General features: G+C 38.5%; 1 protein-coding gene across 5 annotated transcripts in view; it reads left to right on the forward strand.

The window, feature by feature from the left end:
* Nucleotides 1–20,036, forward strand: part of Neto (Neuropilin and tolloid-like) — a 341,810-nt gene that overhangs the window by 206,694 nt on the left and 115,080 nt on the right. For all 5 annotated transcript variants that reach the window (XM_074106549.1, XM_074106548.1, XM_074106547.1 and 2 more), the window contains one exon: nt 13,265–13,510. In XM_074106549.1, the coding sequence (XP_073962650.1) occupies nt 13,477–13,510 (34 nt within the window). In that variant the 5' untranslated portion in view covers nt 13,265–13,476. The remainder of the gene's footprint in view (nt 1–13,264; nt 13,511–20,036) is intronic.

Here is a 20,036-nt window from a genome sequence, read left to right on the forward strand (position 1 = left end):
ACTTTCTGCCAAGTTTCTTGCGGCGCATTCTTCTTGGCAATGATGGTATTTCCGAAAGCGCTGGTAGTTTAAAAAAATGACGTGTAAAAGTGCCCATTGCGGCCTATTTACTGAATAAATCATTTGAATTTTGAATTTTTTGAGTAATAAACTAAAATTCAGAATGTTAACTTTCTAACAAAATTATAATTGCAAGCAATGTACAGCAAAGTACAAGTAATAATTGAAGTATCTGTCGGCTGTCATTTACACTTACTGTTCAATTCATTTTGCTGTACATTGCTGGCAATTATAATTTTTTTAGAAAGTTAACAAAGTCTGAAATTAATTATTTCATGTAATGGTTAAGTTTCAGAAATACTTTACTTTAACCTCCCTTAAAAAAAGCCTGGGTGCCTGTAACACACTGTATGTTGAGATGATCCCCGAAATACTCGTATGAAATGAAATTTGTGTGAGTTTGGGTACATAAAACAGGAGGATTCTATCGAAAGTAAATTATCACGGCGTTGACGTATCGCAAACCATATAACATGAACAATGTACGATTTTTTCATAATAATAAAATATTCGATCCCATTTTTCAACAGAGCAGATTCGAGCCGCGATATCGTCTGCTTTATTTCGAATATTCCATCGTTTTCATGGCTTCCACTTCCCACGAAGCAAATCCTACCTAAAACCTAAAAGCATTAAACTCAATTTTGAACCATAACTCCAACATCGACAGGTTTATTCACAAGCTCGTATCATGTCTTCTGGGGCGTTGGGAAAGTCTCTCCATGGTACTAGCGTTAGGTTTCATATTTCAATGCATTGTTAAGTGTTATGTGATCTTTGGAAAGTTCTGAGCTGTACAGAACTTGCGAAGATCAAAGAGGAATAGCATTAGCGCTCATGACATTATATATATATTATTACGACTATTATCCTTTAGGAGGAAGCCGGAGGCACTCACTAAATTTCCTATGCCATAAAGCTGAGGCGACTGTAACGTTATATGTTGACGACATTATACTAATTTTATAGAACAGATATTATCTTGTGCTTACTTTATGTTCGTTTATTAAGAAGCTTTCATCCGCGGCTTCGTTTAAATCGTTAGATAAAATCTAACAGTAAACAGATTCAGTTCCCAATCCGCACTGGGATTGCGTGGGAACTACGCCTCGAGCCCTCTTATTCTGAGAGATCTATGCCCAGCAGTGGGACGTATATAACCCGAGAAATTGAACAGATTCTAGCATAATTATTAAAATAGATATCCGGATCACTCACGTAAATATGCTTTACTGTTTCAAACCAATCCATGGTCGTTTTTGAAGGCGAGCTCGGGCGGAAAGCTGAGCGCAAGAAACTTGGCAGAAAGTAATTTTTTGTAACAAAATTTATGTTGAAATTCTTTTAGCTTTTAAAGCTAGCAGAACAAAGTTAATTTGAACTAAACAGATAAAAAACTATAACTACAGGGGTGCAAAATTTGACTTGCAAGATTTGACCATAAAAAAAAAAACATTTTAAGTAAATAAAACCTTATAAAAAGTCCTTCGTTACCAATCCTTGCCCACAATTCTACAAAATACCTTTTTTCTCGTACCTTTGTATTTATAATCAGCTTTTAAAACTCCAAATTCCACCGGAATTGTTTCATTACTTGGAGCAACGACTTTTCGGGAACGCTTTCAGGCAGTAACCCAATAAATAAGTATGTTCGGGTGAACTCGATTTCCTGAAACTTTTGATGTAGATTGGTGGAAGTCATTTCATTGGTTGTTACTACGTGACGTGAGAAATGTTGGTAAAATATACTGTTTTTGTGATAAAATACAATACAAGGCTATCATGAAGGATTGCTGCGCTTGTTACGTCAGCTTTTTTATTAAAACAAATGTTTTATTACTGTTGCAAACGCAACTGTATTTTATTTTTTAACCCCCGACGCAAAAAGAGGGGTGGTATAAGTTTGAGTCTGTCTGTCTGTGTGTATATCTGTGGCACCGTAGCTCTGAGTAACCATATAGAATGACCCCACACTGCGTACATTGTGCTTAGAAGAGGGGCTCTGGTACTGGGTATTCATTCATATATATCTACGAATTTATACGTTCACGAGTCCTACTATGCTCATGGCTGGTTTTTATTTTAAGTATAATTTTCATCATCATCATCATCATCTCAGCCGTAGGACGTCCACTGTTGGACATAGGCCTCCCCCACAGACCTCCAGTTGCTTCGGTTGGCAGCGGCTGTATCCACCGTGAACCCGCAGCTTTAACCATGTCATCCGTCCATCTCGTTGGTGGACGTCCTACGCTACGTTACGCTAGTATAATTTTGATGATAAACACTTAAAAAAAATTAAGCACCATCCTTTAAGAAAAGCTCTAAAAAACGCTTCCCAAAGAAATCCTTAAATAACATTTAATTTTAATTGTCATAAAAAAGGAACCGAATTATTTCATCAAAGGGTTTTATAGCCCCTTCAGAGAATGTCCTCAATTATGAAGTCCCTTTTAATTTAGGGTTCCCTCCTCATTTTTTTATTATAAGGCCTGTTAGGTTCATCTGTGAACTACATTTTCCGCTGGGTTAGTGTTATGACCATGACAGTGTGTATGTTTTGTGTTTATATAGTTTTAAATGAGTCCCACCGAAAACCAGCGTTGTAGCTTGCCACAAGTTAACTGTTGCAGTTAAATTGCTTGCCGGTCAGAGGGGCTACTACGAAACTCGCGTATCGCACCGTCCCTTTCACTCGCGTATTAAATGACATAAGCGTCAGCGGGACGGCAACATACGAAGTTCGAGTTTTGCACTTCGTGGTATAGGGCCAGGTTTCTTAGATATTATTGTCTAACCACAACCAGAGTAGGTGTGTGTAAAGTTCTCAATCCGCATTGGGCCCGCGTGGGAACTACGACCCAAGCCTTCTTCTGAGAGGAGACCTGTGCCCAGCAGTGGGACGTATAAAAGCTGGAATGATGATGATAAACCAGAGTTAAAAGGCGCCATCGATAAATTACCGAACACGTGTAAACCCCCGACGCAAAAAGAGGGGTGTTACGAGTATAAGTTTGACCACTATGTGTGTCTGTATGTGGCACCGTAGCTCTTAAATGGGTGAACCGATTTGAAAGCAGGTTTTCTAGCGATGGTTATTAGACATGTTTTATCAAAATCGGTTCAGCCATTTTTTGAATATTGAACTTCGACATATACGACACAGACGTAAAGTAGGGTTTTTTTTTCTCATCCAACCCTATTGTGTGGGGTCTTTTAAATTAAAACCATTAGGGGGTTACTAAGACGATTTTTCGATTCAGTGATTTGTTTGCGAAATAAGTATTCAACTTTAAAGTACAAATTTTCATTAAAATCGAGTTTTAGGGGTTTTTAACTTAAGCTTTAGGGATAAATTTTTTTGAGAGTTGGTAACTCTGCGCTCGGCCCGCGCGCTGTTTGTGACGACGGGCGACGGGCGCGGGCCCGCGCACGACCCGTCCCGCGCCCGACCCGCGCCAGCGTTTTGTGTGAAGGCGTCCATATACCGCCATGCAAATACGCCCGTCGCGGGCCCGCGCACGACCCGCGCCCGCTCTCTGTGTGTGTTGCCCTTTAGACCAAAAATATTGGAATATAATGTATGAATCAGTTTTGTATAATGCGATGGCACGGAACACCTCTTGTAGGAATACGACTCGAACTTGACTATTTTTTACCAACACAGCAAACGAATAAAACTCAGTTCTTTTTCTTTTCAAAGAGCAAAAAGTAAGAAATGGTTGTTTGGAATGTTTTAATCTCTAAACTTCGAAGTTCCTTTAGAAAACGGTGAAATGGAAAACATCCAAAAACAGCTTAAACTTGAAGTCTATTCAGTTTTTTAGGAAAAACATTTATTTCTACTACGGAAATGCGAGAATAGACAATATACAGAGTGCCTCGGACGATGGGGCTGTAAATGCAAGGTTCGATTCTACTTACATTATGAGCTACTTTTTTAGGGTTCCGCAGCCAAACTGGCAAAAACGGAACCCTTATAGTTTCGCCATGTCTGTCTGTCTGTCTGTCCGACCACGGCTTTGCTCAGGGACTATCAATGCTAAGCTGTAATTTTGCACGAATATATTACATGAAAACTATGCCGACCAAATGGTACAATAAAAAATTAAAAAAATTTTTTTTAGAGTATCTCCCATAGACGTAATGTGGGGTATCGTTGGATAGGTCTTTTAAAACCAAAATGGGGTTGCAAAAAAGATTTTTCGATTCAGTTATTTGTTTTCAAAATATTCAACTTTAAAGTGCAAGTTTTCATTATAATCGAGCGTCCCCCCCCCCCACTCACTCGAAAATCTAAACCGGTGGGTGGAAACATTAGTAAAAATTCAGGATGGTAGTAAGTACCTACTTATATGTATCGAAATTACAAGGAAAACTATAACGGTTAAGTTTTCTTCAGAATTATTAATAGTTTAAGAGTAAATAGCAGCCTAAATTTGGAATATTCCGTACAAAATACGAAACCCTTAAAAAAATTACTTAATTTTTTGGCAATGGCTACGGAACCCTATTTCGGGCGTGTCCGACACGCTCTTGGCCGGTTTTTTTAAAACTTATTTACTGAGTCGAACCGCGATAGACAACCAAACAACTCAGAGCGGGGGTCAAGACCTCTCTGACGAAGACGGCGCCCCCCCTCCTTTAAAATAACCTAACCATAAAAAAACATTTTGAATACAAGCTCTTTTGCTGACTGTACTTTTTATTGACTGTACTTGCATTAAATAAAATAAATAAATATCACGGGGCAATTCAAACCAATTGACCTAGTCCCAAAGTAAGCTTAGCAAAGCTTGTGTTATGGGTACTAAGCAACGGATAAATATAATTATATAGATAGATACATACTTAAATACATAGTAAACACCCAAGACCCGAGAACAAACATTCGTATTTTTCATACAAATATCTGCCCCGACACGGGAATCGAACCCGGGACCTCAAGCTTCGCAGTCAGGTTCTCTAACCACTAGGCCATCTGGTCGTCTAAAATTGCATTGTCACCCAAAATACATTTGCATATCAAATTTCAAGTCGATGCTATTAACCGTTGAAGAGTTCCGTCCTGTGGAGACCATCCTGGGTGGACTACCAGGATGTCACCACTAGATTATTGTATTGTCACGTGATTTACATAAGTATTCCAAATTTCAAGTCAATCTGACTACTAGAAGTTGGTCAAATTTAACTTGCAGATTTGATTACAGACAGACACAGATAACGGGACAGGTGAAACTAAATAAAAGCTTGTAAAAAAGTTATGCCTCGGATTCAGGGTAGACAATAGGCGGTCTTATCGCTTAAAAGCGATCTCTTCCAGACAACCATTTGGGTACGTAGATTTACTAAATTATTAGTTATATCGACTCAAGTTTCGACACTTTGACTCTCAGTCTTGTGATACAAATAAAATAAAATGAAATAAAGTTGTGTTAAATACTTGTGATGTATAGAAATCATTTCATAATATTGTAAATCTGTTTAAAAAAATATACCTCGTTGAGTTTCTTGCCGGATTCTTCAAAACAGAGGTTTTTCCGAACCGGTGGTAGATTTTTTTGACATCATGTGCTTGTTATAGCTTCAATTGAATAAAGATATTTTAACTCTGACTTTGATTGACAGCACACCCGCACCATGCCAAAATGAAAGTACTGTAGTTTAGAGTATCTTAGGTTAGTTTTTTTTTTATATATGACTCTGTCCGTTGGAGGACAATTTTGTCAGTGTCTAGTAGGTTTTGCCGTTGTACGGTAAAAAAAAACTAAAAAACGAAATGTGAGAGGTAATGCTGGATGAACGATGACAGCGCGAATAAGGATTCCAACCTAACCTACGGAGGTTAGTTCTTTTCGTCTTCTTGTTAACTGTTAATTTCATGTGTTTTATTTACTTGAATTGAGATAATTTGTTAATCCTCAAAGATAAATATAGGTACATACGTTCGAAAAACCACCCTCCCTCGGGCAGTCGCGAAAAATAATCACCAAGTAAAAGTCATCATGATATGCCAAGTTCTATAGTAAATGAGGTTATCTGGACTTGGCATTAATTCACTTAGTATTTTGCTTTAAATCTTCCATTAGGAATTCGATTAAACAAAACCGAGGGCAATTCTATTAACTGCGAGATCTGTTCTCAATCTTAATTGCCTGCCGAAGGTATTGGCTGTGTTTACACAATACAGATAACACGAGCTCGCTATGTAAAAAGGTATAGAGACGAAGTCAACTTTTTCCTACCTTTAAAATGTACCTTTATCTGTTTTAATAAAAAGTATTTATACAGGCTTTAGTTTGATCCCGTGGTTTGATCTTGGTTGAGTGGAAATTTCGGTAATTCCCAAAATTTCCCGTGAGATTTGCCCAAAACTTACATCGCGCCAAATTTCGTGACGTTAATCCTGCAACGGTTGAAATTTTGGTAGCCTACTTCTACTTGTTTTTCAGGGTTCCGTACCCAAAGGCTAAAAACGGAAACCCTATAACTAAGACTTCGCTGTCCATCCGTCCGTCTGTCACCAGGCTGTATCTCATGAACCGTGATAGTTAGACAATTGAAATGCTCACAAATTTTGTATGTGTATGTGTAAATGTGTATGTTAGTCTGTAAGGTATTTATTGTGTGGGCCAAGTTGCCCGAAATAAATGAGTTTATTATTATTATAACTGTCGCCGTTATAACAACAAATACTAAAAACCAAATAAAATAAATACTCTTATTTAAGGGGGGCTCCTAAACAGCATACGTGATTTTTTGACATTTTTTGCTAATGTCTAATGAATGTTGTATATATGGTACGGAACCCTTCGTGCGCGAGTCCGACTCGCGCTTGGCCGGTTTTTGCTTCATTGGCGTTGCACTAAAAACAAATGTGACAAAAATCATGACTAAACCCAGCGGTTGAGATTTTGGGATTTTAACCCGATCGCGTGGGGATATTGGGATGAAAATCCAGACTTCCAACTATTTACAACAAATGATTGTTGAACAGCATAAACAAATTCCTTGTACATCTATCCACCGACGTCGAAAGTATATTGTTTATTACACCCCCACTTGTGCAACGGTTTTTGCTCGTAAATATGCAAAATTTCTTGGACCTTTTTTATATAACCGGATAAGTAAAAGTATTAGCTTGAGAACCCTAAACTCGTACCAATGCAAACTTAAAGTAGATGCTTTTTTAAAAACACTTAATTACGAAAACACTGAGAAACTTCTAGAAAGACTATCATGATAATTGTTTACATGCATATCTACACATATTCACGTTTACACAGATACATAAATACAAAAACATATACATTTATACACAGTAAATTTTTTTTTTTTTTTTTTAATGGTATAGGGGGCAAACGAGCAGGCGGATCGCCTGATGGTAAGCGATTACCGTCGCCCATGGACACCTGCAACACCAGAAGAGTCACAAGTGCGTTGCCGGCCTTTAAGGTAGGAGTACGCTCTTTTCTTGAAAACTTGAAGGTCATAGCGGTCCGGGAATACCGCGGGCGATAGCTCATTCCAGAGTTTTGCTGTGCGAGGCAGAAAATTTCTGGAAAAACGCACAGTAGAGGACCGCCAACCATCTAAATGGTGAGGATGGAAGTGTTGTCGCGTAGGTCGGTGGCGAAAGGATGCGGCAGGGATCAACCCGAATAATTCCTCGGAGCACTCCCCGTTGTACATGCGATAGAGGATGCACAGTGAAGCTACATCTCTACGCAGCGCCAAAGAGTCAAGTCGATCGGAAACTCGTTGGCAGCCGGCTATTCGAGTCGCTCTCCGTTGTATGCGGTCCAGAGGGAGAAGCTGGTACTGGGGAGCCCCTGCCCACAGATGAGAGCAGTATTCCATATGTGGGCGAACCTGCGCCTTATAAAGCTGGAGGCGGTGGGCCGAAGTGAAATACTGTCTCGATCTGTTGAGCACGCCGAGCTTCTTTGAGGCTAATTTAGCCTTACCCTCTAAATGGCCGCGGAACTGGACTTCACTCGAGATGTCGATACCAAGGATTCCGATACTGGCTGTGGTAGCTAGGGAAGTGCTTTCGAAAAGAGGTGATGCGACAAACGCAGACTTTTTTGTGGTAAACGCGCAAACTTGTGTCTTTGTGGGGTTAAAACGGACTAAATGAAGTCGACCCCATTCTGAAACTTCTTTAAGGGAAGTCTCAATTTCAGACACAAGTTTGTTTCGGCACTCTGTGACGTTTTCCCGAGAAATATTGGCGCGGCCGGTGTAAGAGGCATCAACCGTACTATCATCCGCATAACAGTGAATGCCGCCAGTTGGCAGCATATCATTGATATGCAGAAGGAACAGCGTAGGCGATAGCACACAGCCTTGAGGAACACCAGCATTCACAGACATGGAGTCAGAGCATGCGCCGTCAACTACGACCTTTATGCTTCTGTCCGTTAGGAAGCTGCCGATCCATCCGCCTAATTTCTCGGGAAGCCCAAAAGACGGAAGTTTTGAAAGGAGTGCTTTGTGCCAAACCCGATCAAAGGCCTTCGCTACATCTAAGCTAACAGCCAATGCTTCACCCTTTGTCTCAATCGCCTGTGCCCAACGATGTGTCAGGTAAACCAGAAGATCACCAGCCGAGCGGCCGCTACGGAAACCGTATTGTCGGTCACTCAGCAGTTGGTGATCCTCTAGGTACCGAAGGAGCTGGTCGTTGATAACGGACTCCATTATCTTCGAGAACAGGGACGTTATGGCTATTGGCCTATAGGTAGATGGGTTGGAGCGGTCTCCTTTTTTAGGTATCGGGTGCACCAGAGCAGACTTCCATGAGATCGGGACTACGCCAGAAGAGTAGGAGAGCCGAAAAAGACGCGTTAGAACCGGAGCCAACTCAGGAGCGCAAGTCTTCAACACTATCGGGGGGATTCCATCGGGCCCATTCGACTTATGGATATCGAGGGAGAGAAGTGCTCTACGCACTGAGCTTTGGTGGAACCGGATATCCGGCATACAGCTCTCACACCGCGGTATAGTCGGCGGCGTGTGTCCCCCGTCATCCAAAGTCGAGTTGAACGCAAAGAGTTTAGCTAGAAGATCAGCTTTATCCTTTGCGTCGTGGGCCAACGAATCGTTACCCGCATGTAAAAGGCGGAAAAGATGGCGCGCAGAAATTCCCCTGAATAGCTTTGGCAAGAGACCAGAACGCACGAGTTCCCGAAGGGAGACGCTCTAGTCTCTCGCCAATTCTACCAATGTGCAACGACTTAGCTCTGGAAATGTCTCTTTTGAGGGACCTAGAGGCAAAGTTAAACTCCTTTTTTAAGGTACTGGTATTTACATCCCGTATTTTCGCTGCATTTACCCAGGCTTGGTAACACTCCCGCTTTCGGCGTGAAGCCATTTTGCAGGATCGACCAAACCAAGGTTGGGATCTGCCACCAACGGGGACCGCAGAGGATGGAACAAAGAGTTCCATTCCCTGCAGCACCACGTCAGTAACAGAGTCAGCAACGACGTTGGGATCATCCAGCTTGAAGCAAACCTGCCTCCAAGGGTAGGTCGCAAAGAAGGACCGCATCCCATCTTAATCTGCTGACTTGTAATGCCACACACGACGGCTGCAAGCAACTCGCCGACGCGGGGGGCACGTGAGAGGTACCTTACTCCGGATCAGGCAATGATCCGAGGAGCCGAGAGGGGGCTCAACGGAGATTTGGTAGCCTGCCGGATGAGAATATAGATATATATATATATATATAGAAATATACATTACATACACATTTTATACGTAATACATTTAAACGAAAAGAGAAGGTAAAGAAAGCAAAGAAAAGAAAATTGATCTTGGGTTTTTACATATACTACATGTTGTTTACATTACTCGCACCTTGCAACAGACTGTGAAATAATTGAACATGCTCATCTTATATTGTATTCCTACCCTCGTGGACTTTTATCACTGATAATTATGGTGTTTTATTGTATTGTAAACTCTTTATTGTACATAAAAAACACATAAAATTAATAAATAACAATAGGAATGTACGAAGGCGAACTTATCCCTTAAAGTTAAGGTAGGTTATTGTTTCCTCCTTTTTTTTCTCGTTTTAATATTGATATTGTTTTTTTTATTTGCGGTTGATTTTGATTCTCATTGATTGCAAAGAGGACGGTGGATCCTGCCATTCCGTGATACAGTTTTTACTAGTACGGAGGGCAGAGGACGCTTAGTTTGTGTAGTCTGTTGGGTTCTTAATTAGCCTGTATTATTTTGGTTAACATACTCAATACTTACTGTTAGTTTTTTATTGAAATAATGAGCTGTCATTATACTCTGATAACATCTAACGAGTCACGTAGACTATTATTTATCTTGTTAATATACTTTGTAAAAATACCCTCATAAAAAGCATTCAAAAATTTAATGTCTACGTTAAAAAAAAATTAAAAAAATATAAATTAAAATTTACATACCAAATTTCATTAAAATCAGTCCAGCTGTTCTACCTTGAAGGGGTAACCAAACACACACTCGCACATACTTTCACATTTACCCTAATAAGTAATAGTATTACTAGGATAATATTATGTAACTAGACTCATACCTGTGCGCGTCCAAAATCTATACTCATGATTTCAAACGGTATGTAAAATTTCCATAGAAATCAAAGCCCGTCTGGGACTTTAATGGCCTCTCAGGGCGCCGTGTGGAGTGCTAGAAAGTGCCAGTGGAGTGCCATGGAGTGCCAGTGAAGTGCCAGCGAGTGCCCACGACTACCAGCTAGCGCCCGATTTAGAAAACATAAAGTAACAGTTCTTGCGTGAGTCTGTGCTTAGAAATGTAAGATTCTAATTTTTAAAAAATATGGATGTTTGTGCCCGCGTCTTCGCTCGTGGTACCTACTCTAAGAACATACGTCTTGCAGTAGAAAAGGAATTTTGGGATTTGACAAAATTCCTATAGAGATTGTAGTAACTTTTTTTATTATATACCTAATTATTATTTTATAAACGTACCATATTATGGTACATTTTGATTCCGTAGAATCAGTGAAATAAATAAAATATGTGGCATATCTATAAGTTCAAACCCCGGCTCGCACCTCTGAGTTTTTCTAAATTCATGTGCGGAATTACATTTGAAATTTACCACGAGCTTTGCGGTGAAGGAAAACATCGTGAGGAAACCTGCACTAACCTGCGAAGCAATTCAATGGTGCGTGTGAAGTTCCCAATCCGCTCTGGGCCCGCGTGGGAACTATGGCCCAAGCCCTCTTGTTCTGAGAGGAGGCCTGTGCCCAGCAGTGGGACGTATATAGGCTGGGATGATGATGATATTATGGTACATTTTGATTCCGTAGAATCAGTGAAATAAATAAAATATGTGGCATATCTATAAGTTACCTACCTACTATTATTTTCGGGATTCAACTATCTACGTAATGAAATGTCATATTTGTCTAGTCGTTTTTAAAACTTAAAAAAACCTAGCTGTCACTTTGACAGTTGACATAACCAGCCACAGGCAAACACATTTTGCTGTATCAAAAAACATCATTCATCATTTTGCTGTGTAAAAAAACCAATCTTAATTTGATTGCTTAGTAACGATATCTCTTGTCCGGGTGAGCGGTTAGTTCCAATGGAATGCCGAAAAAGTTTCTCGATGAGGGCTACGGCATAGATGTCGCTAGCGTCGCTGCTTAAGTGACTAAGAAACAAAAAAAACAAGCTGAGATATGAGGTGCATAGGGAAATTCGTGTCGGTACCGTTGACCATCAGTGGTGTAGCGGTATAGCACGCGGTACGGATTACCGAGGACCTGGGTTCGATTCCCAGTGATGGTCTTATTTTTCTGTTTTTTTCTGTGCATCTATATTTCAGTTTGTATTTTCAATGTATCAACTAACATTTGGTTGGCGAAAAAAAAAACCGTCGGCCAATGATTCCAAAATCTCTTTGTTTTTACTTGAAAGGGGAGACTTGCAAATCCAATCAAAACAAATTTTCCTTATGAAAATCCAAAGTAAAGAAAGCGTAATGATATTTTTAATGTTTGCCTCTTTTGAAATTTGATTCAATTACAGACTTTATAACGTGATTTTGCTCGAAAATGGTTCGTGAAAAAGCTTCGTCATTATTAGTTTGAATTAATTTTGTTCCCTTTTCCGCATTCTTTTAATTCACCTATTATTTATACCCATAGATTTTTTCGTAAGAACGTTTAGAGCACTTCCACTAGTCTTAAAAACTTAAAAAGGTATGAAAGTAGCTCTTGTAAACACACACAACCAATAAAAAAAAAACTGTTTTTTTTATGTCAATCTGTCTACGTCAGTAACCGTCTAAAATGAACTCACATTGCGTACAATTTGCTTAGGAGTACTCTGCTGACAATGGGTTGGGTGTAACACAAATTTTCACGGAACCCTCGGTGCGCGATTGCGATTCGCCCTTGTCCGCTATTTTTACCTTTATGATGTCATCTTTATACTTAACCAAATTTTCACAATAATTTATTTAATAATTAAATTTTTTAATATGCATGATATTTATGTTACATATGTATTTGTCTTTAAATGTATGTATGTAAGTCCGTTGCTCAGTCTAGTAACCACAGTAAAAGCTTTGCTTAGTTTGGGCACAGAATACTTATATAATATTACTAACGTACAGAATGGCCACGCTCCGCCCCGCACCGATTCGAGTTGTCCCACCCCTCAAGTGCACAACGCGACGGCACTAAGTTCGGGAGCAATAGTTTTGCGAAATGATAACGGTACCCTACCTACTCCCTTTTTTTAATAAATAATGATTTCTGAAATTATCGCGATTAATACATGAAATAAATAACTACCGAATAATTCGTTTAAGTTTGTAGTCGTATATCTATTGTAATTCAAAATAATAATGCTTATATACACAGACAGACACATTCTAAGTAGGTTTAAATAAATAGGTAAGATTAACGATTACATTTATTTGCACATATCTAAGCCATACCTACCTACATAAAAGTACCTTTAAATGTCATTGGTAGTACTTATATTATAGGGTTTTGCGGTAGTCAGCCCTGTATACCTATCTTACGCACACATTGACGCGTGTACAGTCGTCGTCGTGCTTATGTGGATTCAAGAACGCGTATTCTGTACGTCGTGGCCGCCGTGTGGTTTGGGACTTCTATAATATTTATATGTTAACTAACCTATTCCTCTTTTGTTTCAGATAACTGTTGAAAATATCAACATCATCCAGTGACAAGTTTAGTGATAGTGCAAACAGTGCGTACAAAGTGATTGCAGTGCATTTAGTGTCAGTCAATTCAAGATATAAAGTGGAACCTTCGCCCAGCCGTGGCACGGAGTGGCATGAGAGCGCATTGATGGTGTTAGAGTGCTCGCGAATGAGGGCGGAGGGCCCTGGCGGCCTGAGGGTCAATGACAACACTAGCTGTGCTATGTCTGGCACTAGGTAAGCTGTCAAATAATTATCATCATTAGTGATTCGATTTTTAGCATTCGAACATGGCGGATGTAGACGATATCTAATTTTGGTATTTCTGCTTCTTTGGCTAGTTGAAGTATAATTTTGATAGTGTTTTATGCGGCGATTAACCTTAACAGTGAACAGTGATCACAAAATTCTATATTGCTCTCGTGTCTGACATTTTTTAATGCGCAAGTTGTCTCCGCGTAGTTTCTGGAATTTTGCTATCAAGTTGCAAAAACTACAATCGCCGTACAACGTGAATAAGAAGAATATATTTATCTTTAATTTAACTGACATTGGTCCAAGACTTATGGCCGCAATTAAGGGAAATAAATAAATAACACAACTGATGACATCATAATAACGTTTTAAACTTTCGTGATTCTCACTCATAGTCAAAATACCGTATACGGGACTTATCACGCTATTTTTACACAAGAAATATTTACCTTGACGTGACGTGAGTCTACTCGTGACCACGGCAACTGTAACGTTGCCGAAACGTCGAGGTAAATATTACTCGTGTAAAAATAGCGTGATACCGTATATGGTATTTTGACTATGATGACATCATTGTCCATCAGATGATCCATTTGCTCATTTGCCTCCCTATCATAAAAAAAACTGAAAGATTATGGTAGTAATACTATGATGTTGGCGTCCGTAACCGGGTCTCTTGTCTCACTGCTTAGTTATTTGACAACTGTTGAATTTGCCATATCCTGTATATTATAATAAAATATAGATATAGGTAGGTACATATAATGTTTAGCGAAGAGAAAAATTAATTCAGCTGAAATTTTTTTTTTTTTTTTTAATTCTACATATCTGTCCTTGTCTAAAACGCTTTTCTCTATGCAGCAAGTATAGCACTACTTGCGTGTGACGTCAAATACAGTCTTTCTCTGTCTAATTTTGAATTTTTAACCATTATAACTCTGTTATATTTAAAGATAGCTTAATAAATGTTTTTCTGTTCGATATCATGCATGCTTTAATTATTTAAAAAATGAATAAAAAAAGATCAAATACCGTATTAAATTACGTTTATACCAAGCTGTTGGTTGCCATGGGCGTACTGTCAAAAATAAAGCGTAAAAAAGGCGACAATTGAAATTTTGTCACTGTCAAAGAAAAAGATAAATATCATTGGTATTCGATATCAAACTCAAATATGTACAATAATTTTAGGCTAGTAATACCAACAAGCACTTATAAATAATTTCTTTGACTGTAACCCAGTGTGCACTGTATATCACGTATGTATGTAGTCCCATCAATCATATAAGCCAACACGCTATCCCGCGCCGGTCGTTTATATCGCTACCGGCTGACAGCGTGATGAGCACTCGGCAAGCTTTAGTGCTACTTAGTGAAGTAACACTCTATTGAATACATAACGTACGAAGACAGTGTTGTGGCCGCGCCATGGAAGAGGCCTATGTCCAGCAGTGGACTGCTGTAGGCTGATGATGATGATGAATCTATTGAATAAACACACACACACACACACACACATACACACTATTTATCGCATTTATAATATTAGTAGGATTTCCTTCCACAGTTCTGTAGGTACAGTACGAGTAGGTTACTATTGAGTAACTACACTGTACCCCATCAATCACACAAGCCAACACGCTATCCCGCGCCAGTCGTTTATATCGCTACCGCTGACAGCGTGACGAGCACTCGGCGAGCTTTAGTGCTACTTTGTGTAGTTGCACGCTATTGAATAAAAATGTCGATACAGACTGCTCGAAGAAAAAGAGGGTTATTTTTCGAATGTACGAGTATTTAGGTAGGAGTTCTTTGGTCTCCTCTATAGCTTAAACACAGCTGGGCGAGATATCATAAGAGTTGTCGTAATTGTCGAAGTGATATAGGGTATGTAAAATAATCCAATATCCCATGTAAAATGAGAGCCAAGTTCAATAATAATAATGCGTTGTTCGTTGTGATTAAGATATTTTAAAGGTGCCAAAGTTATTTCGCTTGGGATGTATTTGATTTTTCTAGTTTTTGAAACAAACTGAATTTTAGAAAAGTGTCATAGACAAACATAACTATAGTCTGTACGCAGGTAATATTAAACTCCATATTAGAGAGGGGGGAATTTTAAATGTGAATTTCTTTGTTTAATACACTTCTTAATTTAACAAGCGAAAACAAATGAGAGTTATACACCCTGCCACCTTCGTTTATCACCGCGCCGACCGCCTCCCGACACGCCCATTCCCAATTTATGTTGCCTACCCTATGGGAGAACGCTGTGCCAGCTTTTTTTTCTCACCTCCTCGCTTAGAAGAAGTTTTATTTAGATACGGTAATTGTTTGCAATGAGGGCTATCGTTTTTTGTCTCACTAGATGGCGCACTGTTGAGGTTTTTAAGTATGGCTTTCAAAGTCTGTTATCACGGGCGTGAAAACAATGTTTAGATTAAAATCATTTTCAATACACATTAAAACCGTACCATAAAAATATCGAGCATGCCACAGTGTTGCATAGTCCCCGTTTTGTTCGGAAAAAAGGGAGGACAAAGGTTTCCGAAAGGCAAAACTGTCTCAAAACACAGACATTCATTGCCCCGGAACGCATATTTGCCATAATTAATTTAAGATATTGCAAAATATTCACTAAATTATTCTAATTATAAATAAACCCGCGTAGCTCACCCAAAAACTATGAGATTTGACATTTCGGAAACCTCACGCTACACTAGCGCCTCTAGTCGCGAATTCATACGCGATAGCCCTCATTCTATCCAAACGCAACAGGGAATATTACTGCAATTGGCTGCTGTCAAAGCATAAAACCGTAAACAGTTTTTTAAGTACCTTAAATGCTAATATCATATTATTTCAATTACATTTTTAGAAATATAGCTCTATCGTTACAATCGATGTAAATATAATGTTATTTTAGTAAAAATACCATAAACGGGACTTATCACGCTATTTTACACGAGTAATTACCTCGACGTTTCGCAACGTTACAGTTGCCGTGGTCACGACGACCACGTCGGCCACGTGGTGACGGTGGTGACGAGTCTACTCGTGACCACGGCAACTGTAACGTTGCCGAAACGTCGAGGTAAATATTACTCGTGTAAAAATAGCGTGATAAGTCCGTTTGTGGTATGTTGACTATGAGTGAGAATCACGAAAGTTTAAAACGTTATATAATGTTATTTTGTTACTAATAAAAATATCATGATTTCTATATAGGTACTAAATACTCTTTGATCATGATCGGTTAGGCGACAAAATATAAAGAGAACTGACGTTGTCATGGAGGTTTGCGCTAGGGCCGCCCCCTGCGCATAGCTTTGCCTAATATGCCCGATTAGAATAATTTCCTGGGAAAAAAATAGTATTCTATTTAGTTCGAATATTCCATGATCAAATCGAAGACGTTCTGAAGAGAAAGATCCGGTCAGGTCTTTAATTTATGAAAGAAGAAGAATAATAACTATTTGGAAAACTCTGAAACATTGTATTAAAAAGAACCGTTTAAAAAATGACCGCAAAAACATGAAACTATAATATAACACAAAGCTCTTTATTGTTCACACGACACAGAAAACCATAAAAAAGGTACCTGGAGAAAATATACTAGGAAAGCAATAGACGCCCTTATAACATCAGAGCAATCTCTTCTAGGCAATCTTTTACAACCGTATTTGCCAATAATTTTTCCTTCAATGTTTTAGCCGCATCTAATAGCGTATTTCATCTAAATTGGCTGTCGTTAAGAGTTCAGAGAGCTTATGCAGCAAATAATGTTAGTAGAGCGATGGTACTCGTTCAAATTTTAACCTTTTCATTTATAAAATTTAACCTTTTCCTTCTGACTGACACAACAAAAAATAATTAACCTTATTAGCTTAGGTTAGGTTATAGTGCAGTGTCGTTCTGGAGCCGCCCTGGGAAAAAATCTCGTTAGTCCGTTAGTTCTTTAGATTTGATAAAATATTGAACATGTAATTTTTGTCGACAAAACAATATGTATTATGACAAGACGAAGCATGCTGCTTAGCTTGCTCCAGTAATAACCCATCTGGTGGTCGGGGGTAGGGGGGGGGGGGGTATTACTCTCAGGCAATATATACATTGAGCGCATTTGGCACACACTTTAAATTGTTCTTACAGGCACGCAATATGTATGGATTGTGTAGTGGTAAGTGTACCCACTTTGTACGTTTACCCCACATTAATCTAAGTGCGTCTATTCTTTAAAACTTCGTTGAACTGACTGGAGGGTAGCCATGGATATTCTGTTTGGCGACCTTTGGATGCCATGACTTTTCGATTTGGAGGTAGCCATGCTTGGGTCGCTGGCGATGTCGCCATGGCGTCCAGAGGTTTTCTATCGTTTTCCCGAACTTCATATGCCGAATGTATCGTTTTCTAGAATTTTCATTTGCCATAAAGTAATTTATTTCTGAAATACTAATTTCTTCAGAGTTGATATTAAACTAACCTAACCTAACCACTGCATTCTATATGATTACATTTAAAAAAATCCTGAAAACAGCACGGTTCTATATATTTTATGGCAAACGTTGGTATGGCAAGTGAAATTCGGGCAAATGAAATTCGGACAAGTAAAGTTAAACGGTCCCAGAGAGGCAGAGCTCTTAAAGGAACCAATTATTACCGAAATCTTATTAAAGTGGGAAATATTCAACCCCTTTCAGTGCTAGTTATGTATGATGGCTATAAACGGGGAACCAAGTGACTGACAACTGGACGCTGTTATGCAATAGTGTGTCAAGTCAGCCCTGATTAATTCGCATACAATGTCGACCTTTAGAATATAATTTTAACAGTTGACATTGTATTGCAAAAATAACAGTGGGTTGACTCAGTATTACAACTGTCCGGTGTAACCTAAAACATTTTTTGCTATTAAAAACTCTTTAATTTGAATGAGCAAGCTTTTTTTAACAACATAACAAACAAATAATATTTAAAAAAAATATATACTACTTTTATAATTGTTCAATCGTTTATTTAACTTTTGACAGCTCGAGTACTAATTAAAATAGTGATGCCCTGATGCATTACTGATTCGAATTCTTTTAACAATCGATTTTATTCATGAAGAAGTTTTAATCGATTCAACACATTCATATTATAGTTTTGCTCGACATTTTGCATTGTTTTATAACATTCACAGGTGTTTAAGTTACTTTATCTTACCCTTTGGATATAAAATAAAGTAAAGCATTTATGTTAAGTAAATATGTTTATCACTTCCGACGGTAATTTAGTAATTTTGTCAATTATGAAGCGGCAAAACTGGACGCGGCCGCGACGCCTGTTTGTGGTCACTCACAACGAGACGCCCGTGGTAGGCATAATTAAAAATAGTATTACAGTGCGTATTTTAGTTGTTTTAACTTTTTAATCCCTAAAGGCATATTAATGTATTTATTATTTTTAAATGATTTTGATATAAAATATGATCACAATAATTTTAAATGTATGTTTTATTTATAAAATGCGTTTTACTTCAAAACAGTTTTTATAGTCTATGGTCATTCATTACGAATGGGAAATCACTAAGTGGGCGGTACCCGTCCATGAAGTACGGTATTCTCTGTAGTACATTGTACCGAAAATTATTGTAAAACTTCACGTGCGTGATCTGTCAAAAGTTAAATAAACGATTGGAACGACTATAGTACTGTTGATAAGTAGTTTAACGGGAAAAGAAGATTTTTTCTAGAAAATATATCAGAATTAAGTTTTCAAAAGCGCAAGAAATGAAAAGGGCAAGCAAAGGCTGCTAATGAATAGTGAAAATTAAAGCTGCAGAGCATTTTTCTGCTAACTTTTTATTTATGCCTTTAGTTTTCCATACTGCCTATTCAAGTGCTTTTAAGTTGTTTTATTCTGGACTCTTTTGGCTTGAAATACCCGAACTATATTATTTAATAAGGAAATTCATTACCGTTCTTTGAAATCTTTTATTTTACAATACAATACAATACAAAGACTCTTTATTGTACACCAGACATAGTAAGCAATACTTTACTTTACTTTTTACTTGAATTTTTGTTACATTCCCAACCCGCACGGGTCTCGCCTCGCGTGGGAACTACGACCAAAGTGCTCTCGTTTGTAGAGGAGGCTTGTTCTCAGTAGTCAGACGTAATAGAGTGTGATGATGATGATGATTTGGATAAAATTTGGGTCTATCTGACACCATTACGCGGGCAATTCTTGTAAATTACAAGCTTTTATTTAACTTTCCCTAATTTGTTAAAGTATCACAGATATACACTCAAAATTTAAATTCCTTCGGGATAAGAAACTAGACTATTTTACAAGCATTTAACTTGAATTTATTTAAGTAATAGCTTTTGCCCGCGGCTTCGCCCGCGTGGGATTCGGTTATCGCGCGCTGTTCCCTCGGGAACTGTACATTTTCCGGGATAAAAGGGAGCCTTTGTGTCTCTCTGGCCCATAAACTATCTCTATGCCAAAAAACACGTCGATC

The sequence above is a fragment of the Choristoneura fumiferana genome, chromosome 24 (assembly GCF_025370935.1).
Source record: "Choristoneura fumiferana chromosome 24, NRCan_CFum_1, whole genome shotgun sequence".
NCBI classification, from domain to species: Eukaryota; Metazoa; Arthropoda; class Insecta; order Lepidoptera; family Tortricidae; genus Choristoneura; species Choristoneura fumiferana.